The 25,522-nt window shown below is 47.0% G+C and overlaps 1 protein-coding gene across 1 annotated transcript in view; it reads right to left on the bottom strand.

Annotated features, from left to right (window-relative positions):
• The window catches only part of LOC143283556 (diacylglycerol kinase zeta-like), a 259,646-nt gene that overhangs the window by 106,508 nt on the left and 127,616 nt on the right, over positions 1-25,522 (bottom strand). The window contains exon 3 of the mRNA XM_076589802.1: positions 21,245-21,328. Within this exon, the coding sequence (XP_076445917.1) occupies positions 21,245-21,328 (84 nt within the window). The remainder of the gene's footprint in view (positions 1-21,244; positions 21,329-25,522) is intronic.

Raw genomic sequence — 25,522 nt, 5'->3', positions numbered from 1 at the left:
GTGTGTGTGTTTGTCTGTGTGTGTGTGTGTTTGTGTGTGTGTGTGTGTGTGTGTGTGTGTGCGCGCGCGTTTGTGTGTGAGCGTGTGTGTGTCTGTGTGAGTGTGTGTGGGTGATGAGAGAGAGAGGAAGAGGGGGAGAGAATAAGAGTGAGAGACAGAGACAGGGAAAAAGACATAGGGCAAGAGCAAGAGCAAGAGAGAGAGAGAGAGAGAGAGAGAGAGAGAGAGAGAGAGACTGAAGACAAGACAAGAAAACATTATTATTCCAAGGATAACGTACACGCACTACCATCCAAAACGCAAAAAAAAAAAAAAACCCACCAAAAAAACAAAAAAACCAATGTTTCAGCACATAATGTGTGAACACTTTCTGTCTGTCTGTTTGTTTGCTTTGTTTATTCGTATCTTTTCACCAGCAGCAACAAAGGTACACCAAGTGCAGTGCGTTCTGTGATGGAACCCCCCAGTGCTTACTACATGCTCGCCAACAACGACCACTTTTCAGCCTCCTGCATCTTCCTCAGTGCTGACAGGAGAGACGATACCTGGGAAAAAAGCACTGAGCACTGTTCAAGTAAATAACAGAGAGTCTACTTTCCGTGTGCGACGCGTGTGCTCTTACCAACACGTCCCCCCCTGTCACTGGGTCCGTCAAAACGACATCTGATACACAAACGGGGTAAAAGCTTTTCTCACGTCCTTACGTTACAGGCAGACACGGACCTGTTGTGAGAACGAAAGGCTTTCCACTGCTGGTGGTGGTGGTGGTGGTGTTACATAAAACAAATCCAATTCAGTCACTGATGGGGTGTGGGACAGGGGAAATTCTGCCACAGACAAGCAGACAGACGCTAAACGTTAATGGTTTGGTTTATGCGCCCCTGTGTGTGTGTGTGTGTGTGTGTGTGTGTGTGTGTGTGTGTCTGAGTGTGAGTGTGTGTGTGTGTGTGTGTCTGAGTGTGAGTGTGTGTGTGTGTGTGTGTCTGTGTGAGTGTGTGTGTGTGTGTCTGTGTGAGTGTGTGTGTGTGTGTGTGTGTGTGTGTGTTTCTGTGTGTGTACGTACACTGAGTATGTATGTCTGTAAGAGAGAGACAGACAGACAGACAAAATTAACAGAAAGAGACAGAGAGACAGACAAAGGCAAAGAGAGAGACAGAGACAGAGAGACAAAGAAAGAGAGAGAAGTCAACATCCTCATAAAGTGGGTCAAGCAGTTCCATTCCCATGACAGTAAAAAGACACTTCAAGGCGGGGGACACACTCCACAATGGCGCGCTGACCATCAGCCTTGTCACGCCATCTGGTGCCACATCAGCGAGTAGATTCCTGACCATGGGCGGCTCCCTAGCTGCTCTTTTTTTTTTAAGAGGAAGATGGCAAAATGGTAAGGCGGCTCCCTAGCTGCTCTTTTTTTTTTAAGAGGAAGTTGGCAAAATGGTTAAGACGCTCAGATGCCCAACATAGAGAGTCCGTGAGGGTGTGGGTTCGAATCCCGCTCTCGTCCTTTCTCCCAAATTTGAGTGGAAAATTCTAGTCATTCGGCTGAAGACGATAAACCGAGTTCCCCGTGTGCAGCACGCACTTGGCGCACTGAAAAAGAGCACATGACAACGGGAGTGTTGTACTCTGGCAAAATTCTGTATAAGAATTCCACTCTGATAGGTACACAAATATATAAGCATGCACTCAAGGCCTGGCAAGCGCGTTGGGTTATGCTGCTGTCAGGCATCTGCCTGGCTGATGACGTGCAGTTTATATTGATTTGTCCGAACGCAGCGACGCCTCCTTGAGAAACTTAAACTTCCCCTAGTTTCTTCTCATCAGATCTCTTTTATCTTCTTTCAGTTCTAGTTTCAAAAGGAGTCATCAGTGCGTGGGGACAAATCCATTTACGCTACACCACATCTGTCAGGAACACACTTGACCATCAGCTTAACACAATGCGCTAAGTCGGCTTTTGAGTGCAAGCATAATATATGTCCTTTCAACGTCTTTGCGCTCTTCCGCTGATGACAGAATCTTTCGTGTTCGACAACTGAAGAGAGAAAAACACGGCCAGAGGGTTTTCTGCTCTTCAGCTGTACAAACCTGGAATTCACTGCCTTTCTTTTTCAGCCCGTCTTTGTTCCTCACGCAAATTCTTTAAAATAAATGCAAAAATACTCGTTTTCAAGCAGTCATTCTCTCTCTCTCTCTCTCTCTCTCTCTCTCTCTCTCTCCAACAATTGACGGAATCTGTTTCAATGATGGATGAATGAACGGAGTTATTATGTGTTGGGTGACCTGTTGCTTGCTACCATTTTTCTTCAATGAAAGAACTTTCGTTTCGTTCCACCATTTGCTTTCACCGTATTCATTCGTTTATGCTAATGTTCTGGTTATGCAATGAAAATAATGCTGACGAATCCATCCATGTCATAGGGACCTGATGGCCAACGTCATGAAAGTGTCAAATGTCCCTCTGTGCACACCCACGCACACACACACACACTCCATCTACACAAGAGTGTTAATAATATGTTTGTGCGCAGATACGACACGACATGGCAATCAACGTCCATCAGCGGTTACCAGTAAATCTTGGAAGCGGAGTGGGAAATGAGCCAGTTTGGACCACCAACCAGTTTAGCGCCACTCCGATCGGGAAGAGGCCAATGGGGAACAGAAGAAAACTACATGGGGATGACACCACCTACAAAAAGCTATGGCGGTGTGTGGGAGGCAGTGGAGGGGGGAAGCAGACACGTAACGACGTAATCATCATTCATTCATTCAAGAGAAAGGCACATCGTCCCCCATCTGACGTGCGACACGCTTGGCAATAATGAACATGCTCCGCCAAGCACAATGCATCCACGCACACACACACACACTAGCGTAGTGGTATTCACATTCCCAAGGCGTCGATATTCTCGTCACAAACAATTCGCTCTTTCTTTCCAAGGACCGTGTTGACAAACTGCGATATGGGAAAACGCTCATTTCATTTTGATTTCTTGATGACAAAAGCATCAGCCCAGAAATAACGCGAGAGAGAGAGAGAGAGAGAGAGAGAGAGAGAGAACGAACGAACGAAATTGAATTTTACGAGGGTAAAGGAGTAAGCACAAAGTACTTGTTTACATCCAGCCCTCTGGGCATAAATAATAATTGGGTAAAAAAGCAAAAAAAAACAAACAAAAAAAAACAAAAAAAAGCGAGAGTCAATTCACAACACCAACGTCAAAATTGCATAAGCATGTGCAAACATAAACATAGAACTTATGTACAATACAATATCGCGATAGATGAATAACAACGAGGACAATAGGGTAAGGGGCGTGGTGGAGAGCGGAAGGAAGAATGGACAAGGGGAAGAGTAAAGAAGGTAGGGGAGGCTGACAACAGACAGATATAGTGACAGTGACAGTGGAGAGACATAGAGACTGACAGGGGAGGAGAGAGAGAGAGAGAGAGAGAGAGAGAGAGAGAGAGAGAGAGAGACTTTTGACACTTTGACTCTTTACTGTCATTAGCTTAGCAGCCCATGTGACAGGGGGTACAGGGGAAATTGCAGTGTCGTTTTATCCAATCATTTGAAAAAGTAAAACTAAACAAAAACAAAAACTAATGCACCTAATATTATAAAGGTTATATCAATAAACAACAGCCAACAAATTACACTCAAAAACGAACAACAACACCAACATCATCAGACTGACCATCCAAATACCAATTCTATCTGCTTCTATTTTGACCCTCAAAACAATCATTTGGGAAACCATTAATGTTTGCACATATTTTGTATTAACAGGCGTTTTGATCATTTATTTTCTTTTTTTCATGTATCCACTGCCTCTGAGACGTATTTTGCAACTGAGAGGATAATATTTTCGTCATTTGATGTTAAAACACTGACTAGGTCTTTCCTCTTTGCTGCAGCTGTTTTAAGGGTGTACACTTTTCCCGAACCTCCTCGTATCCTTTGCAACTGAACATGAAATGTATCTCATCTTCTTTACCCTCACCACACACTGGACAAGGTGATGTTGTAAATCCACCTGGAGAGAGACAGAGAGACAGACAGAGAGAGAGTGAAAGAGAGAGAGGGGGAGAGAGGGAGGGCGAGAGAGAGACAGAGAGAGGGGGTGGTTACAGATAGAGAGGGACAGCAGCAGAGTGAAAGAGAGAGAGAGAGGGGGGGGGGAGACGGAGACAGATACAGAGGGACAGAGAAAGAGAGAGAGTGAAAGAGAGAGAGAGAGGGGAGAGGGAGAGAGAGAGACAGAGACAGACAATAGAGAGGGACAGAGAAGAGAGAGAGAGAGAGAGAGAGAGAGAGGGAGGGGACAGGGGGGGATGAAAGAGGCAGAAAGAAAAGGGAAGGAGGGGGCACAGAGAGAGGGAGAAAGAGACAGAGAGAGAGAGAGAGAGAGACAGAGAGAGAGAGAGAGACAGAGACAGCGACAGACAGAGACACAGCGACAGACAGAGATCCCCAGAGGCAGACACAGAAGCAGGTTAATCGCACATGTGGGTGGGCGGGTGTGGGCGGCAAAACAGTGCCCTTGACTACCGTCCATCAGTCCCTCAGGCAGGGGGACCAGACAGGGAGGTGCCACTTTTTACAGCAACCCCCCCCCCCCCCCCCACGGGGGCCCCCACAACCCCACCCCCCTCTTCCTCCACCCCGCCCTCATCACTTCTCCCACCCTCCTCTCTCCCTGTCAACACCTCTCCGGCACCCACCCCCCCCTCTCTCCCTTTCAACACCTCTCCGGCACCCACCACCCCCTCTCTCCCTGTCAACACCTCTCCGGCACCCCCCACTCCCTCCCTGTCAACACCTCTCCGGCACCCCCACCCCCTCTCTCCCTGTCAACACCTCTCCGGCACCCCCACCCCCTCTCTCCCTGTCAACACCTCTCCGGCACCCCCTACCCCCTCTCTCCCTGTCAACATCTCTCCGGCACCCCCACTCCCTCCCTGTCAACACCTCTCCGGCACCCCCACCCCCTCTCTCCCTGTCAACATCTCTCCGGCACCCCCCACTCCCTCTCTCCCTGTCAACACCTCTCCGGCACCCCCACCCCCTCTCTCCCTGTCAACATCCCTCCACCACCAACACCCCCTCTCTCCCTGTCAACACCTCTCCACCACCAACACCCCCTCTCTCCCTGTCAACACCTCTCCGGCACCCCCCACCCCCTCTCTCCCTGTCAACATCCCTCCACCACCAACACCCCCTCTCTCCCTGTCAACATCTCTCCGGCACCCCCCACCCCCTCTCTCCCTGTCAACATCCCTCCACCACCAACACCCCCTCTCTCCCTGTCAACACCTCTCCGGCACCCCCCACCCCCTCTCTCCCTGTCAACACCTCTCCGGCACCCCCCACCCCCCTCTCTCCCTGTCAACACCTCTCCGGCATCCCCACCCCCCTCTCTCCCTGTCAACACCTCTCCGGCATCCCCACCCCCCTCTCTCCCTGTCAACACCTCTCCGGCACCCCCCACCCCCCTCTCTCCCTGTCAACATCCCCCCACCACCAACACCCCCTCTCTCCCTGTCAACACCTCTCCGGCATCCCCACTCTCTCCCTGTCAACACCTCTCCGGCACCCCCACCCCCCTCTCTCTCTGTCAAAACCCCTCCACCACCAACACCCCCTCTCTCCCTGTCAACACCTCTCCAGCACCCCCTACCCCCTCTCTCCCTGTCAACACCTCTCCGGCACCCCCACACCCCCTCTCTCCCTGTCAACACCTCTCCGGCACCCCCAACACCCTCTCTCCCTGTCAACACCTCTCCGGCACCCCCACACCCCCTCTCTCTCTGTCAACACCTCTCCGGCACTCCACCCACTCTCTCCCTGTCAACATCTCTCCGGCACCCCCCCCCCACCCCCTCTCTCCCTTTCAACATCTCTCCGGCAGCCCCACCCCCCTCTCTCCCTGTCAACACCTCTCCGGCACCCCCTACCCCCTCTCTCCCTGTCAACATCTCTCCGGCACCCCCACTCCCTCCCTGTCAACATCTCTCCGGCACCAACACCCCCTCACCCCCCCCCCCCCACCCCCCTTCACTTCGTTTGTCCGGACTAAATATTGAAAGATATATTCGGTAACTTATTTTGACCTTTTTTTTTTATACGCAGATGATAGCAGTCTATTATGTCTCCCCCCCCTCTCTCTCTTTCACTCTTTCTCTCTCTCTCCTCACTCTCAGTTTCAATTTCAGTTTCCCATGGAGGTGTCACTGCGTTCGGACGAATCCATATACGCTACTACACCACATCTGACAGGTAGATACCTGATCAGCAACATAACCCAACGCGCTTTGTCAGGCCTTGAGTGCATGCATATACACTATTTTGTGAACCTAAGTGGACTTCTCAGTTCTACAGAATTCTGCCGAGAGGACAACACTCTCGTTGCCGTGGGTTCTTTTTCCAGTGCGCCAAGTGCGTGCTGCACACGGGACCTCGGGTTTGTCGTCTCATCCGAATGACTTGATGCTCAGGTTGACTTTCCGGTAAAGCTTGAGCGGGAAATGGGACAGCAAATAGCCACACAGTGAATTGGAGTTTCAGTTTCACTTTCGTTTTCTCAGAGATGTCACTGCATTCGGACATAGTCTTGTACGCTACTCCACAACTGCCCGACCAGGAGCATAACCCAACGCGCTTGTCAGGCCTTGAGTGCATGTATATATTATATTGGTGTACCGGTCAGAGTGGATTTCTTCCAACAGAACTTTGCCAGCGTAAAACACATGTTGCCATGGGTTCTTTTCCAGTTCGCCAAGTGCGTGCTGCACACGGGACCTCAGTTTATCGTCTCTTCCGAAAGACTATACGCGCAGTTTGATTGTCCAGTCGAACGTTGGGAGAAAGGGCGAGAGCGGGATTCGAACCCACACCCCCTACGGACTCTGTTTTGACAAACGGGCGTCTTAACCATTCCGCCACGTTCCTCCCTAAAAGGACAGGTTGTGTAGTGCGCGGGCAGAGACATTGCTGTTCACAGGAACAGTCATTTTTTTCTTTCTTTTTTTTTAATATGGTTAAAGCCCGCTTTGATTTCATGCATAAAATACTAACATACACGTAACTGAAGGATTTAACAATTTCTAAATATTTCACTGTTAAAAGTAAAAGAAATCTCAAGGATTTATTTTTCTGCTATGACAAAAAAAAAACAGAAAAAAAAGAAGGTTTTCTTGGGTTCACTTCGAGTTTCCATTTCTGGCGATATTTCTGCAAGATAGCGAGTTCTTTTTGTGAAGCAGATCTGGAATTAAGCTAATAAACTGGTATCATCTGCGTATAAAAAAAAAGAAGGACAAAATAAGTAACCAAATATATCTTTCAATATTTAGTCCTGACAAACGAAGTCAATTCCAAGCGGAGAAAAACCATTATCAATATTGTACAGTTTAACATCATTTAAAATAATGAAAAAAAAACACACACAAAAAACAAACCCAAAACCAAGAACAACCTAAAGATTTTCTCCTTGCCTTTGAAAATTTCAAAACAGTCTGATACTTTCCAACCAACCGAAACACAAGATTTGATTAAGTTTTACATATCCAGCATAACATCCGCGCATGCGTGCGTGCGTGCGTGTGTGTGTGTGTGTGTGTGTGTGTGTGTGTGTGTGTGTGTGTGTGTGTGTGTGTGTGTGTGTGTGGTGTATGCGGACGTATGTGTGCGTGCGTGCGTGCGTGCATTTGTGTGCGAGTGTATGTGTATGCGCGTGCGCGCGTGTGTATGTGTGTATGTGTGTGTGTGTGTGTGTGTGTGTGTGCGCGCGCGCGCGCGCGTGTGTGTGCATGCACGAGCACACCTGTGTGTGTGTGTGTGTGTGTGTGTGTGTGTGTGTGTGTGTGTGTGTGTGTGTGTGTTTGTTAAGATGAAGAAAATGCTTACTGTTCGAAATTTTGATTATATCAAAATCACAAAACAATCGTCCATATTTTTGTCGTCATAATTATTTTCTCTTCATTTGCAAGAATCAGCCTTTCTGTTGTAGTATGAACCAGTTCTGGCCACCAGGTTTTAAACCTTGTGACATCAGTACAGACAGGAAGACAGACAGACAGACAGACAGAGATAATCTTCGCTCCCAAGGAAAAAAAACAACCCCTATCGATTGTACCGTGAAGAATACCGTGCATCATATTGTTATTCCCCGACACAATAAGGGACATTTCTATTGATCGGCGGGCAAGAAGACAGTCCCGCCTCCCCTGGGAACAGACAACCACATCTTCCAGCGCACCGGAGACAGTCGTGGGGTTGTGTCATGATAGCTGCACGTGAAACAAAAAGTGTCTGGGTTTTTCGCCCCCCCCCCCTTTAATTCCACCCCCCCCTCCCCCCGAATTTTTTTTCGCTCTCCCCCCTCCTCTCTCTCTCTCTCTGTGGGTTCTCCGATCTCCCATTTTTTTCTCAACTTTTTTTTTTCTTCATTTTAATACTTGGTATGGTTTTTTTCATTTTCCTTCCCCCACCTCCCTCCTTGTTTTTTTTTTTTTTCTTCTTTGCAGTCTTCCACTGATATCAGTATACAACACAAAATGATATGATTGTTATCAAACGAACAAAATCAGCGAAAAAAAAAAAAAAAAAAAGCGCGTTATGTGTGTGTACGCTTACCGATTGATGGACGATTTTTTTTTCGGTTCTTTCATGTTTTGACACGTGCGTACACCATTTTATATATTATCTTCTTCCTTTTTTTCAAGGACCTAACCCCCACTGACATCGTTGGCGGAAATGAGGGGAGAGGGGACAGCACAGCTAATTATTATCATTATTATCATGAGCATTTACGCCTAATCTCCAAATTAAGCCCTAAAGGTTTACAAACAGAACCCCCCCCCTCCCCGAAAAAAACAACCCCCCCCACCCCCCACACCAAAAAAAACAACAACAACAAAACACACACACACACACACACGTCAATATATAAAAAGAAGAAGAAGAAGAAAAATTGAACACAAGATACAAGATACAGGACATTAAAATTATTCCTCTCCCCTCACAGACACACACCCAAACACACACACACAAGCACGCGCGCGCGCGCAAACACACATGTCATTGTACACATTTATAAGTGGTACGAAAATACACCCTACAAATTCTGAAACTCTCAAACTCACTCACTCACTGATAGTCATTTTAGTTCGTACTGGAAAGGGATGAGCTGTTGAGATTTATTCAGGAGGGGGAAAAGGTTGGTCTTCAGACTGGATTTGAAAGCCTGCAGCAAAGATGAGTGAAGAAGAGGCTGAGGAAGTTGATTCCGAAGAATGGGGGGATGGGGGTGGGGGGGGGGGGAGGCTTGGTATGAAAAAACTGCCCTGGTGTAAAAAATAAAGCGGCAATAAAAACCGACAAGAACAGGAGAGCATGAAACTTCAATCCTGCCAGGCGGGGGAGGGCCATAGCCCGTATGAGCTGGTATGTGTGGGTCTATCAGCGGGTTTACCAACGGCCGCGGAAACAGGCGATTAAAATCCCAGGACACGGGGCGCAAAAAAATCACCTTCGCTCCGTTCCTGTTCCGGAAGTTTCCGGACTGTGTGTAATATGTGTGTCGAGGAAATTGGAACTTCCTTGAGAAGACACGGAGTGATGTTGATTTTATGCCCCTCACCAAAGATTTAGCCACATGTTGGAAGAGCGAGAACGAGAGAGAGAGAGAGAGAGAGAGAGAGAGAGAGAGAGAGAGAGAGAGAGAGACTGTACACCTGTTGTTGCGTTGAGTTGTTGTGTTGTGTTACGTTGTGCTGTGTTACGTTGTGCTGTGTTACGTTGTGTTACGTTGTGCTGTGTTACGTTGTGTTGTGTTACGCTGTGTTACGTTGTGCTGTGTTACGTTGTGTTGTGTTACGCTGTGTTACGTTGTGCTGTGTTACGTTGTGCTGTGTTACTATGTGTTACGTTGTGCTGTGTTACTATGTGTTACGTTGTGCTGTGTTACGTTGTGTTACGTTGTGCTGTGTTACGTTGTGTTGCGTTGTGTTGTGTTGCGTTGTGCTGTGTTACTATGTGTTACGTTGTGCTGTGTTACGTTGTGTTACGTTGTGCTGTGTTACGTTGTGTGTGTCTTGTGTTACTGTGTTACGTGTGTTACATTGTGCTGTGTTTATACGTGTGTGTTACGTTGTGCTGTGTTACTTGTGTTACTTGTGATGTTACGTGTTGTGTTACGTTGTGTTACTGTACTTGGTGTGTTACGTGTATGTGTTATGTGTTACGTTTGTGTGTTACTGTTATTGCTGTGTTACGTTGTGTTCTGTGTTCTTGTGTTACGTTGTGCTGTGTTACGTTGTGTTACGTTGTGCTGTGTTACGTATGTGTTACGTTGTGCTGTGTTACTGTGTGTGTTACGGACGTTGTCTGTGTTACTTGTGTGTTTACATTGTGCTGTGTTACGTTGTGTTACATGTGCTGTGTTACGTTGTGTTACACTGTGCTGTGTTACTATGTGTTACGTTGTGTTGTGTTACGTTGTGTTACACTGTGCTGTGTTACTATGTGTTACGTTGTGTTGTGTTACGTTGTGTTACATTGTGCTGTGTTACTATGTGTTACGTTGTGCTGTGTTACGTTGTGTTACATTGTGCTGTGTTACTATGTGTTACATTGTGCTGTGTTACGTTGTGTTACACTGTGCTGTGTTACTATGTGTTACGTTGTGTTGCGTTGTGTTGTGTTGCGTTGTGCTGTGTTACTATGTGTTACGTTGTGCTGTGTTACGTTGTGTTACACTGTGCTGTGTTACTATGTGTTACGTTGTGTTGTGTTACGTTGTGTTACATTGTGCTGTGTTACTATGTGTTACGTTGTGCTGTGTTACGTTGTGTTACATTGTGCTGTGTTACTATGTGTTACATTGTGCTGTGTTGTGTTACGTTGCTCTGCGTTGTGTTTGTGTTGCGTTGCGTTGTATTGTATTGTACTGTATTGTGTTGTATTGTATTGTGTTCTATTGTGTTGTGTTGTATTGTATGGGTCGTTTGTCACACAAGATTTCTCTGAGTGCAATTCGGACTGCTCTCCACAGAGAACGCGTCGCTAGAGTGAGAGCACCACACCTTTCGTCTTATTTTCGGTCTGTGGAACACTGGGGAACAGTGTGGCTGATCATCCTCCCCCAGCTATGCAGGCTGGAAACTCACGGAAACACCGAGTCGTGGCAGAGCGGTAACGCGTCCGCCTAAGAAGTGAGAGAACCTGAGATCGCGGGATCGTATCCCTACACTAGCCAGAATTTTCTATCCCTTACCAATCCCTTCGCTTGACCTCGTGTGGGGGGTCTGAACGCTAGTCATTCGAATGAGACGATAAGCTGAGAAAATCACCGTGTGCAGCAGGCGCCTAAAAGCACGTTAATGAACATACGGCAACAAAAATGGTTGTCCCTGGCAAAAGAAATACATTACGTCTTCAGAAAAGAAAACAGGAACAAGACACAGAGTCCCTTCAAAACGCGCGCGCACGCACGCACGCACGCACACACACACACACACACACACATACGCACACGCACACGCACACACACACACACACACACAACACAGCACTGGTAACACCACCACTAAACCCCACACAACTTAACAAAACAGAACAGGCAGCGCCAAAGCAACCAGCCACTTCGCTTCATTTCTCACTAATCTAATGTAGCCTGGATTTAATCTGTTCTAATCTAATGTAGCCATTTCTAATCTAATCTAATGTAATCTAGCTAACCTAACGTAATAAGATTTTGATATAATGTAACAGTAAAAACCTGCAGTCACTTGGGCAGCACGGCTTCACTGTCGCCTGCTGTCAGTCTTCCTGTTGGTGCTTTATGGACGATTCCACACTCTGTGCTTCGACGGTGGTGAACATTTCATGAAAGCACCCCGATCAATCTCTCTCTCTCTCTCTCTCTCTCTCTCTCTCTCTCTCTCTCTGTGTGTGTGTGTGTGTGTGTGTGTGTGTGTGTGTGTGTGTGTGTGTGTGTGTGTGTGTGTGTGTGTGTCTCTAATGCGATTGTCGGTGTTGACATGTTCATAGCTAAGTTTTATGTTGTTTATCTTTTTCTTGTTCTTCCTCTTTTTTTCTTCTTCTTTTTTTCAATAATTATGTTCATTTTTCTGTATACTACCGTTATTTATTTGTTCTTATATTTTCCCCCGACCCTCCCTACACCCCCATTGCCAAAAGGATATTTTCAATGGCAATAAAACAATGTGCGTGTCCCTCCCCCCCCCCCTCTCTCTCTCTCTCTCTCTCTCTCTCTCTGTGTCTTGCAACAAAAATGGTAATGACAGATTTCTAACATTTTGCATATGCTGGTGCAGTTATTTCTTTCTGAGATCATTATATAATGGGCAGGCTGTTAGTACATGTAGTTCGTCCTCTATTCTACCACCACATGGGAAAGTTTTTCAAAACATCACGATAACGCTGATTTGCTTTTTGTTCATTTGTACCAAAACGGAACTTAAAGAAAGCCGGCCTAAATTTACTAATGGTAAGATGAGATAAGTATTTTTCAGGTTGTAATGAAGATTTGAATGACCTATATGTTTCATAACGATTGCTCCCGTTGAGTTTGCTTGACCAATCCTGTTTAAAGCCATCTATCATGCGTTGTTTGAGCAATTTAAGGAAAGTATTTTTACATCCCCAACCATTCATCCAAACTTCTGAAAACCCATAAATGTCTAAGCAATGTTTCAGTCTATCTGCCCAGTTTCTCGAAGACATATCAGCATTGTATGTCATCTTGTTTATGCTCATTAGATACGCTTGTTTCGGAATTCTCGATAAAGACGTCTGATTTAGCTTAAACCAGTATCGCAAAGCACTGATGCAACTATCAATGTATAATGGATACCTACCAATATCACCATACATCATCACATTTGGGGTTTTGAGACTTACACTCAAAAAATCATTTACAGGCAAACAAGTGGACAGACTCAACTGCTTTGAAGCGCATTGCTCCCCGCATTTCAAAACGAAAGGTGTAATGTGACCAGAGATGTTGCAATGTTTGTGGGGTTTTTTACGCATAAAGACTGAGAGAAGAGCACTTTCAGCCCTGAACAGAAATATCAGCCTTGTGCTTTTCATTTAGTTTACTTGTTCTCAGTGAGCTCACTGTGTATTAAGTGGATTGTTTTCGTTCTTCCTATTTTATTTCAGTTAAGATGTGTGTGTAGCACGTGCACCCAAAATGTATACAGGTCGGTGACCTTACATTAAAATTCTTGCGATCTTGCATTCGCTATCTCTCTCTGTCTACCGATATTATATATATATATATATATATATATATATATATATATATATATATATATATATATATATAATCAGTTTGGCATCGAGGAGGGTCTCACCCAAGTCATTCAGGCGCTGTACAAGACATCCAGCAGCGCAGTCCTCCTCAACAACCAAATCGGAATATACTTTAAGACCACAGTCGGTGTCCGTCAGGGTTGCCTGCTCTCCCCAGTACTATTCAACCTTTTCCTAGAAAACATCATGCGCGAAACCCTCCATGACTTCCACTCTACCATCTCCATAGGAGGAAGAATCATCAACAACTTGAGATTCGCAGATGACATAGATCTACTAGGAGGCAGCAACAAAGAACTACAAGACCTCACCAAGAGACTAGAAGGAAGAGCAGGTGCATACGGAATGGAAGTGAGCACCGAGAAAAGCAAAGTGTTGGTAAACAGCTCAACCAACACCCAAGCTCAAATCTTCATGAACGGACAACAACTTGAAGAAGTGGATGCTTTCAAATATCTCGGCACCACCCTCACAAACGACGGTCGCTCAACAACTGAAATAAAGATTAGGATAGCGATCGCAACATCAGCAATGGCTAAGCTCAGCAAGATTTGGAAGAGCAGAGAGATCAGCTTTCCAACAAAGATCAAACTGTACCGATCCCTGGTGCTATCCATACTGCTGTATGGATGTGAAAGTTGGACTTTAACAGCAGAGACTACTGGGAAAGTCCAGACGTTTGAGACAAAATGCTTCAGACGACTGCTTGGAATCTCATGGAAGGACAGAAAGACCAATGACTTTGTCAAGAGCCAAATAACTATGCTAGCGGGTCCACTGGAACCACTCTTAGCAGTGGTCAAAAGGAGGAAGCTGTCATGGTTCGGGCATGTGACACGCCACAATTCACTGCAAAAGACAGTTCTACAGGGAACGCTAGAGGGTGGTAGGCGAAGAGGGAGGCAAGCCAAATGCTGGATGGACAACATCAAGGAATGGACCAATATGGATAGCGCTACGCTGATACGACAGGCAGAAGATAGAACCGGATGGCGTCGTCTGACTACGGAATCGTCCCTCATGTCTCCTCTACGCCCATCCCGGGCAGGAGAATGAAAGGAATGGAATATATATATATATATATATATATATATATATATATATATATATATATATTCATCGTTCTTTAAATAAATCCCCCAAGTGACTTTCCTTACACACACACACACACACACACACACACACACACAAACACACACACACACACACAGAAGAAGAAGAAATAAAAATAAAACATCAATCTGTCAAATATTCCAAATTTTCGGAACGACCACGTTCCTTCCTCAAGGGATAAGTTGTTGACATGTTACCAGGGCCACTCTCACGCAGCTATTATGACGCAAGCACGCCGTGACGTACATGTTGTGATGCAAATTCACCACAGCCAGGTTTCGCGCAGAGCCAAAAGAATTGCCATTGTCTATTTTCTTCTATAGTGAAAAAAAAAAATTAGTTTCTTAAATACAGATATATATTGTACTTTTTGAAGCCATAGAAAGACCTCCCCCCACCCCCCCACCCCCAGAAAGACAATGATGGTCAAGACAGAAGAGCCAGCGTCCATACCAGACTTTTCAGACAACCAACAGCAGCCCACCAACTTTTTCATTGTAGAAGAAAACAGAAATAAGTCACGGACACAGATACGGATGTTTTATTCCATGTAGGCCTTGGCCCCCTCATGGGACTGGGATGAGAGAGACAGAGAGACAGAGGGAGAAAGAAAGGGGAAAGAGAAAGCGAGGAAAAAAAGAGGGAGGGAGAGAGAGGGAGGGAGGGAGGGGAGGGGGTATTCTAGAACTCGGGAGAAAGAGAGGAAGGGAGAGAGAGAGAGAGGGGGGGTGGAGAGAGAGCGATGGAGAGAGAGAAAGAGAAGGTAGGCAGAGGGAAGAATGAGACAGAGATGGGGAGGGGGGGAGGGGAGAGGGGGAAAGGGAGAAAGAATGTGAGGGAGAGAGAGGGAGAGAGAGACAGGGAGGTTAGAGAGAGGGAGAGGGGGATGGAGGGAGAGGAGAGAGAGAGAGAAGGGTGAGAGAGTGTGAGAAAGAGAGAGAGGTTAGAGAGAGGGAGAGGAGGGGGGAGGGAGAGGAGAGAGAAGGGGAGGAGGGGGAGAGAGAGAGGGGGAGAGAGAAAGAGAGGGAGAGAGAGAGAGAGAGAGAGGTTTTCCTGACAACATGCACGGTGAACAGAGTGAAAGTTCAAAGCCGACAACAGTCAGCAAAAGGGACAGTAAAAAAAACACACAATAACACAGAGAACAATGAGCGGGCGAAAAAAAAAAAGAAGAAAAAGTAAGAGAGAAAAAAAAGGAGTTAATTAATTTCGACCTATGACAGTCAAGAAGGCGGGGGTCACCATTTATAACGGAAAGCTCTCAGCTACCTCCCTCACACACCTTACCCCCCCCCCCCCCTCTCCTCCCCAACCCCCCCACCCCCACAACACACACACACACTCCTCTCTCTCTCTCTCTCGCCCACCCTCGTCTCGAAAAAACTCCTCCCAGCAGTCCGAATCGATGTCTAAACGTGTCTGCTTTCAGTAAAAGGCGGTCTGCGGTATCGAAGGTATTTTCGAGATGTGCAGTTAGCAAGGGAAAAAAAAAAACCACCAACAAAAACTCAGACCACGCCCGATACCACGTGCACGCTTGGTTAGCGCCAAAGCAAGGACTGTGTGTGCCCAATGGGGGTCGACGGGTCGAACCCACCAGAGGCATCAAGATCAGCCCGTTGCCAGGGACTCAACTCTCTCCATACGAACGGCGAAAGAGACGACGTTGACAGCGTTTCACCCCAATTACCATCATCAAAATATTGCAAGCGGAAGGCTCTTATACTGAAGACGTGAATGCTGACAAAGAATACCACAATTCTGACGACGGAAGCTAAAGGTTGGGTCATTGAGACACCCACTGGACATCCGAGGGGTCTGTGTAGAGGAGAAGAGAGGGCTGGCCGTACTGAGTGAGTTAACAGGAACAAGGGACATACGACAGAGAAAGCAAAGAAGAAGCAATTCCCAAGTCCACTTTGGTTCCTTCTTCTTCTTCTTCTTCTTCTGCGTTCACTCGTATGCACACGAGTGGGCTTTTACGTGAATGACCGTTTTTACCCCGCCATGTAGGCAGCCATACTCCGTTTTCGGGGGTGTGCATGCTGGGTATGTTCTTGTTTCCATAACCCACCGAACGCTGACATGGATTTCAGGATCTTTAACGTGCGTATTTGATCTTCTGCTTGCATATACACACGAAGGGGGTTCAGGCACTAGCAGGTCTGCACATATGTTGACCTAGGAGATCGTAAAAATCTCCACCCTTTACCCACCAGGCGCCGGTCACCGTGATTCGAACCCGGGACCCTCAGATTGACAGTCCAACGCTTTAACCACTCGGCTATTGCGCCCGTCCACTTTGGTTCCAACAGGAAAGACTTTTAAATTTTTTTTTTTTTTATTATCAATCATCTTTGTGTGGAAGAAGGGAAAGGCTTGACCTATGATGTTGATGTTATTGTTGGTTGTTCAGCAAATGGGGCGAACGTAGAGAAGCAATACTATGGTCCACTTTGGATTCAACAGCAAAAAAAACTTTTTCAAAATCTCTATTTTGTGTGAAAGAAAGGAAAGGCTTTGATCACTGTTGTTGTTGCTGTTGTTTTGCTTGTTCAGTACATGTGAATCAAGTAGACAAGCAATTTTCTGGTCAAGTTTGGATCCGACAGAAAAAGAAAGAAAAAGTTCTATCAATTTTGTGTGAAAGAAGGAAAAGTAGAGAAGCAATACTGTGGTCCACTTTGGATCAACAGCACAGACTTTTTTTTTTTTTCAATTTCACGTGAAAGAAGGAAAGGCTGATCATTTTTGACTCACTTGTGTAAACAAAGTGAGTCTATGTTTTTACCTGGTGTTCGGTTGTCTCTGTGTGTGTGTGTGTGTCCGTGGTAAACTTTAACATTGACATTTTCTCTGCAAATACTTTGTCAGTTGACACCAAATTAGGCATAAAAATAGGAAAAATTCAGTTCTTTCCAGTCATCTTGTTTAAAACAATATTGCACCTCTAGGATGGGCACAAAAAAAAAACAAAAACAAAAAAATGAAGCCTAATTATATGCAAACTGCATTTACTGTTATATTTTTATTTTTTTGTATTCTCTAAACTTGGCACTTTGATCTGATATTCTGACCCAAAAACACGAGCAGTCATTATTATCATTTTTTGTTCAAACAGGAACTTCTTTTGCTCAGCATGGAAGTTTTATTTATTTTGCAAACGTTTTGGTGCAGGTAGTAAAGAAGGGAAATTACTCTGTAATTAATGCCAGGGGACTCAATTTGCTTTAAACTGATCTTTCTCATCTTAAACATTACATTTTGAAATTATACTCAATACATAAAAAGCTTGGATTTTTTTTTTTTAAGTGTATCACAAGTGAGTCTTGAAGGCCTTGCCTCTCTTGTTTTGTTTGTTGTTATTGTTGTTGGTGGTGTTTGTTGAGCACATGGAGAGAAAGTGGAGATGTGGAGTGACGGCCTACAGGTAACGCGTCCGCCTAGGAAGCGAGAGAGTCTGAGCACGCTGGTTCGAATCACGGTTCAGCCGCCGATATTTTCTCCCCCTCCACTAGACCTTGAGTGGTGGTCTGGACGCTAGTCATTCGGATGAGACGATAAACCGAGGTCCCGTGCGCAGCATGCACTTAGCGCGCATAAAAGAACCCACGGCAACAACAGGGTTGTTCCTGGCAAAATTCTGTAGAAAAAAATCCACTTTAATAGGGAAAACAAATAAAACTACACGCAGGGGGGAAAAAGGGGGGGCGGGGGAGGGGGGGGGGGAATGGCGCTGTAGTATAGCGACGCGCTCTCCCTGGGGAGAGCAGCCCGAATTTCACACAGAGAAATCTGTTGTGATAAAAAGAAATACAAATACAAATACAAAAAGCTCTAGTCTAGTTTGGATCCGACAACTAAAGACTTTTTTAAATTTCGTCTGAAAGAAGTGAAACGCTGGACCATTTTTGTTGTTGTTATTTTTTTGTTATTGTTGTTGTATGTTTTGTTCAGCACATGGAGAGAAAGTGGAGAACCGATACTCTGGGCCACTTTGGATCCGACAGCAAAGACTTTTTTCTTTCTTTTTTAAATGTATCTATTTTGTGTGAAAGAAGGAAAGGGCTTGACCATTTTTGTTGTTTTGTTATTGTTGTTGTTGTTGTTTGTTTGTTCAGCACATGGGAGAAAGTAGAGAAGCAATACGCTTGTCCAGTTTGGATCTAATAGCAAATACTTCTTTTTTTTTTCTTTTTTTCCCCCCCAATTTCGTGTGAAAGAAGGGTAAGACCTGAACTGCTTCAGCAAGAAATATATACATTCTTTCAAATCGAACGGCCTGTTGCATGCCTGATGGTAATTCTCTGGTGTTAGCCATTCTGTCTGGGCAGCAGTCGTCAACTCTCCCCTCTTTCCACAAAACAAATTCCTCCCCTGTCTCCTCCACTTCCCCCTCCTCCTCCCTCCTCCTCGTCCCCCTGCTCCTCGTCCCCCTCCTCCTCTTCCCCCTCCTCCTCTTCCCCCTCCTCCTACTCCTCCTCCTCCTCTTCCCCCTCCTCCTCTTCCCCCTCCTCCTCCTCCTCCTCCTCCTCCTCTTCCCCCTCCTCCTCCTCCTCTTCCCCCTCCTCCTCCTCCTCTTCCCCCTCCTCCTCCCCCTCCTCCTCTTCCCCCTCCTCCTCCTCTTCCCCCTCCTCCTACCCCTCCTCCTCCTCCTCTTCCCCCTCCTCCTCTTCCCCCTCCTCCTCCTCTTCCCCATCCTCCTCCTCTCCTCCTCCTCTTCCCCCTCCTCTTCCCCCTCCTCCTCCCCTTCCTCCTCCTCCTCTTCCGCCTCCTCCTCTCCCTCCTCTTCCCTCTCCTCCTACCCCTCCTCCTCCTCCTCCTCTTCCCCCTCCTCCTCCTCTTCCCCCTCCTCCTACCCCTCCCCCTCCTCCTCCATCTTATCTCTCACCCTCTTGCTATTTTTGGCGAGGGGCCGCTGCCGGCATCAGGAGGACTCAACAGGCATGTCCATTAGAGGCAGGGCTGGGATGGGCGGACACAAGGCCCATCTCATGATGGGGCAACAACATGGTGGGGGTGTGTTGGGGGGGGGGGGGGGGGATAAAGGTCAACAGGGAGCTGTTTTTAGTTCACTCAGGGCTCTCGCTCCAACCGCCTGTGTGTGTGTGTGTGTGTGTGTGTGTGTGTGTGTGTGTGTGTGCCAACAAAAACACTCCTCTCTCTCTCCGTCCAGACCAGACAGGTTTGCATAGATGCACGTATCAATCTATCTACCTACCTACCTACCTATCTCTCTCCCTATATATACATATATAAATGTGTGTGTGTGTGTGTGCGCACGCGCGCGCGCGTGTGTGTGTGTGTGCCAGTGGATTTGCTGCCTTCCAAAGTGGCAAGACATTGTTCAGGACATCAAAGGACCATCTGCTTGGCAAACAGCAGAAGACCATATGTGGACACGAAGGATAAGCACATGCCTGTATCCGCGCGTGCTGGCGTGTGTATGCGTTTGAGCTGCGCACATGGGCGTGTGTGTGTGTGTGTGTGTGTGTGTGTGTGTGTGTGTGTGTGTGTGTGTATGTATGTGTGATTTTGTTTATGTGCAAAGTGTGTGTGTGTGTGTGTGTGTGTGTGTGTGTGTGTTTGTGAGCGCGTGCACGTGTGTGTGTGTGTGTATGTGTGTGTGTGTGTGTGAGCGCGTGCACGTGTGTGTGTGTGTGTGTGTGTGTGTGTGTGTGAGTGTCTGTGTCTTTGTGTGTGTGTTTGTGTGTGTGTGTGTGTGCGCGCACGAGCGCGCTTCTGTGTGTGTGCACGCGCGCCTGTGTGTGTGTGTGTGTGTGTGTGTGTGTGTGTGTGTGTGTGTGTGTGTCGCGTGCCCGCCCGTGTATATTTGTGTGTGTGACCGTTCTTTTCCTGTAAGGAGTTACTATTTTTGAAAACGGTGAAGGTGAAAACGACCGTCTCTCCCTGTGAAAAAAGTTACCGTTTATAGAACGGTAGGGCGAAAATAAACCTAACTGAAGCTGGGTATCGCTATAAGCGGTGCTGCTCTTCATTCCACCTCGTTTATATCCGTCTTTTTGCTTTCCCGCTCTTCATTATCCCTCTGTGTCTGAGCCACTGGCCTCAACTGTCTCAATAACTCGTGAGTGGGAGGAGGGAGGGAGAGGGGTGGCGGTGGGAGAGGGAAGGGATGGGAGAGGGGAGGAGGCGGAGGAGGGACAGACTGGATCTATTTATAAGCTAAAAGTCCGTGTGTGTGTTGGCCTCGCTTTACTATGTTCCATTGTATCGCTTTTTTGGGTCACCATTCAATTTTATTTTTCTGCCTGGAATTTCGGGCTGCTTTCCTGGCACAGGACCTCAAGGCGACATAATACAGCGCCAACCACACACACACACACACACACACACACACACACACACACACACACACACGCACGCACACACACACACACACACACACACACACACACACACACGCACACACACTGCAAAGCATAACTGTAGTTCTATCAAAGAATTCCATATATAAACTTGCCAGGGAACAAACCCTTTTGTTGCCGTTGGTTTCTTTTACGTGCGATGTGCGCATGCTGCTACCATGGCTATATGTAAAGTGCCTGTCTACTATCATGTCCCAGCAGCAACGCTACTGAGGAAAGTCAACAACAATTGTTTCTAAAGCTCTACCCCTCCCCACCCCACCCCTCTCCCCTCCACCACCACCCCCGTCCTTCTGTCTAGCTGGGACTGCTTCATAACAACTAGGCTCAAAAAGCAACAATGCAATAACACACACACACACACACACACACACACACACATATACACACTGACCTTGCAGTCGAGGTCCATGGCATAGCAGTAGTCGCCCGAGGCGTTCGTCTCCACCCACAGGTGATCACTGTTGACTGCCTGCTCCTGCAACACACAGGTCACTGTGTCACTCCTGTTAACACACAGGTCACTGTGTCACTCCTGTTAACACACAGGTCACTGTGTCACTCCTGTAACACACAGGTCACTGTGTCACTCCTGTTAACACACAGGTCACTGTGTCACTCCTGTTAACACACAGGTCACTGTGTCACTCCTGCAACACACAGGTCACTGTGTCACTCCTGTTAACACACAGGTCACTGTGTCACTCCTGCAACACACAGGTCACTGTGTCACTCCTGTAACACACAGGCCACTGTGTCACTCCTGTTACACACACGTCACTGTGTCACTACTGTAACACACAGGTCACTCCTGTAACACACAGGTCACTGTGTCACTCCTGCAACACACAGGTCACTGTGTCACTCCTGTTAACACACAGGTCACTGTGTCACTCCTGTTAACACACAGGTCACTGTGTCACTCCTGTTAACACACAGGTCACTGTGTCACTCCTGTTAACACACAGGTCACTGTGTCACTCTTCTGCCGTCAGAAGAGGAGGAATAACTGAACCAATTAATGAACGAATGCTGTGGATACTCTTTTCGCGCCTCCTATCCTCGGTCGGAGACCAACACACAGACTGACAAGTAACATCTTACGTGTATGACCGTAGGCAGCCATACTCCGTTTCCGGGGGTGTGCATGCTGGGTATGTTCTTGTTTCCCATCACCCACTGAACGCTGACATGGAGTACAGGATCTTTAACTGACGTGCGTATCTGATCTTCTGCGCGCGTATACAGACGAAGGGGGTTCAGGCACTGAGCAGGTCTGCACATAATTATGGTTGACCTGGGAGATCGGAAAAAAAAATCTCCACCCTTTACCCACCAGGCGCCGTTACCGAGATTCGAACCCGGGACCCTCAGATTGAAAGTCCAACGCTTTTAACCACTCGGTTATTGCGCCAGTCATGAAGATGGCAGAATGGTTAAGACGCTCAGCTGCCAATATAGAGAGCCCGTGAGGGGGTGCGCTCTAAATCCCGCGCTCGCCTTTTTCCCCAAGTTTGACTGGAAAATCAAACTGAGCGCCTCGTCATTCAGATGAGACGATAAACCGACGTCCCGTGTGCAGCACGCACTGAAAAAGAACCCACGGCAACTTCTTCTTCTTCTTCATGCGTGGGCTGCAACTCCCACGTTCACTCGTATGTACACAAGTGGGCTTTTACGTGTATGGCCGTTTTTACCCCGCCATATAGGCAGCCATACTCCGTTTTCGGGGGTACACACAGCACTAAAAGTGTTGTCCTCTGTCGTAACTATTATTAAAAAAGAAGAAATCCACTCTGAAAGGTACACAATTATATAAACATGCACGCAAGGTCTGACTAGCGTGTTGGAATATGCTGCTGGTCAGGCATCTGCCTAGCAGATGTGGTGCAGCGTGTATATGGATTTGTCCTAACGCAGTGACGCCTCCTTGAGTAACTGAAAACTTTACTACACAACAGATTTCTCTGTGTGAAATTCGGGCTGCTCTCCCCAGAGAGAGCGCGTCGCTACACTTAAAAGCGCCACTTTCCTGCCTGCGTTTTTATTTGTTTTCTTATGGAAATGGATTATTTCTACAGAATTTTGCCAGGGACAACCACTTTGTTGCCGTGGGTTCTTCTTTTACATGCGCTAAGCGTATGCTGCACACGGGACCTCGGTTTATCGTCTCACCTGAATGACTAGCGTCCAAGACCACGACTTAAGGTCTAGTGGAGGGGAAGAAACTACTGGCGACTATGGGATTCGAACCAGTGCGCTCAGATTCTCTCGCTTCCTAGGCGGACGCGTTACCACTAGGCAAACATTCCACTGTGATGAGGCCTCCGCTGAGGTAACTAACGGATCAAACAACACTCACCTGTCGGGTAATTGCAGTTCTATCTATCCTACGAGGGGGCGCCCCGAAAGAATTACGACTGATACGATCATCAGTCCTTTCCGATCACGACCATTAGTAAGCAGAGGAGGCTGGCAAATGCTGTCCCAATTATCTGGGCTATAATAGTGGCGAGTGTCTTGCCCAAGTTACATCCCCACTCTCTCGGCCAAGACGGGCTTTTCAGGGCAGTCGACGGACGGGATGGTTCCCAAAGGCCAACCCAGCCCCCAAGGCTACAGCACTAAAAGCCAGTACAATCTTGCCTCCTAGTTTGGGTGTGACAGTCCTTCACAGTTCAGTTTCAGTTTCAGTAGCTCAAGGAGGCGTCACTGCGTTCGGACAAATCCATATACGCTACACCACATCTGCCAAGCAGATGCCTGACCAGCGGCGTAGCCCAACGCGCTTAGTCAGGCCTTGAGAAAAAAAAGGGTGAATAAATAATAGATAAGCGTACATAAATAAGTAAATAAATACATAAATAGATAAATAAATAAATAATAATTATAATATGAAAAAAGGTAGTAGTAATAATAATAACAATAATAAATAAATAAATAAGTAAATAAGACAACAAAACTCCTACAATAACCCCAAGTCACAAAACACTGAGCTGTAAATGAATTCACGCTGCAGTGGAGTAAACCACGGATCACAATGCTCTCACTCTGCTGTTTGTCTTAAGTCATACGCTTCTGTCAGTCCAGAGTCTGGTATTAAGACGAGCAAGCCGGTTCTGATGCTGACGAAAAAAAAAACAAAAAACGTGGGCACTTGGTTCAACTGTACCTCATCTCTCCACAGCAGGGCAGTACAATGGCTCTGTGCCCACGTCTGGCATTTCCTCTGTCTCTTTCATGAGGATGTCAACTCACTCAGTACGGCCAGTCCTCTCTTCTCCTCTACACGGACCCCTCGGATGTCCAGTGGGTGTCTGAATGACCCAACCTTTAGCTTCCGTCGTCAGAACTGTGGTATTCTTTGTCAACATTCACCTCTTCAGTATAAGAGCCTTCCGCTTGCAATATTTTGATGATGGTAATTGGGGTGAAACGCTGTTAACGTCGTCTCTTTCGCCGTTCGTATGGAAAGAGTTAATCATTAACCGCAGAAGAAAACAACAACAACAACGCATCATGATGAGAACGAAGGAAAACAAGATCAGATCAGATCAGACCCTTGAAACGCGGAGAGAGAGAGGGGGGAGGGAGAGAGAGGGGGAGAGACAGGGAGAGAGAGGGAGAGAGAGAGAGGGAGAGGAGGGAGGGGGGGGAGAGAGGGGGGGAGGGGAGAAAGGGGGGAGAGAGAGAGGGGGAGGGAGAGATAGAGGGAAAGGGAGAGAGGGGGAGGGAGAGAGGGAGAAAGAGAGAGGAGGGAAAGAGAGAGAGGGAGAGAGAGAGAGGGAGGAGTGAGAGAGAGGGGGGAGAGGGAGAGAGAGGGAGAGAGAGGGAGGGAGATAGATAGAGGTAGAGAGACAGAGAGAGAGACAGACAGACAGACAGAGAGAGACAGAGAGAGGGGGAAGAGAGAGAAGGGGGAGAGAGAGAGAGAGGGAGATAGACAGAGACAGAGACAGACAGACAGAGAGACCGAGAAGTGAACATTACACAGCGCCCAACAACAATGCAGCATGTCATGGAATCGGGCGGTAAAAACACAAAACATCTTGCGACACAGCAAACATCAGTAATGAAACCAGATATATGGGGGCTAGGGGGTGGAGTTGGAAAAAAAAAAAAGAGAACAACTCGTAACGCCAGCCATTATCCAGAACATGTCCATCAAAACACACACACACACACACACACAGGCAACGCGGCTTAAAGTGCAGTCACACAGCCCGGACAACTTGGTCATCACACTGCAGAGACGGAGAGTGGGGATGTGGGGGGACGGGGGGGGGGGGGGGAGAAGGAGAGAGAGTGTGAGTGTGTGTGCGCGCGCGCGCGTGTCTGTGTTAGAGAGAGAGAAAGAAAGAGAGAGAGAGAGAGAGGACAAGACAAGACAAGGCAAAATTCTTTATTTCGAGGATAATAGATGTGTGCTTTTTTTTACATCCAGTCCCCGCCCTGAATAGGGTCTGCACTACACAACACTAAATAAAACAAAAGCGTGGTGTTATTAGAGATACATAACAGAGGAGAAAGGTTTTAGAAATATATTTTTAAAAAGAGAAAAGAAAAAAGAACACACACACACACACACACACACACACACACACACACACGGCATACAGGCACAAGCATGGCGTTAGTAAAATGCATAGGAAAAACTGAACAAAATGAAAGA

This window comes from Babylonia areolata, chromosome 6 (genome assembly GCF_041734735.1).
Source record: "Babylonia areolata isolate BAREFJ2019XMU chromosome 6, ASM4173473v1, whole genome shotgun sequence".
Lineage (NCBI taxonomy): Eukaryota > Metazoa > Mollusca > Gastropoda > Neogastropoda > Buccinidae > Babylonia > Babylonia areolata.
Note: the sequence above shows the minus strand (reverse complement) of the source record. Positions and strands in the feature narration are given on the sequence as shown.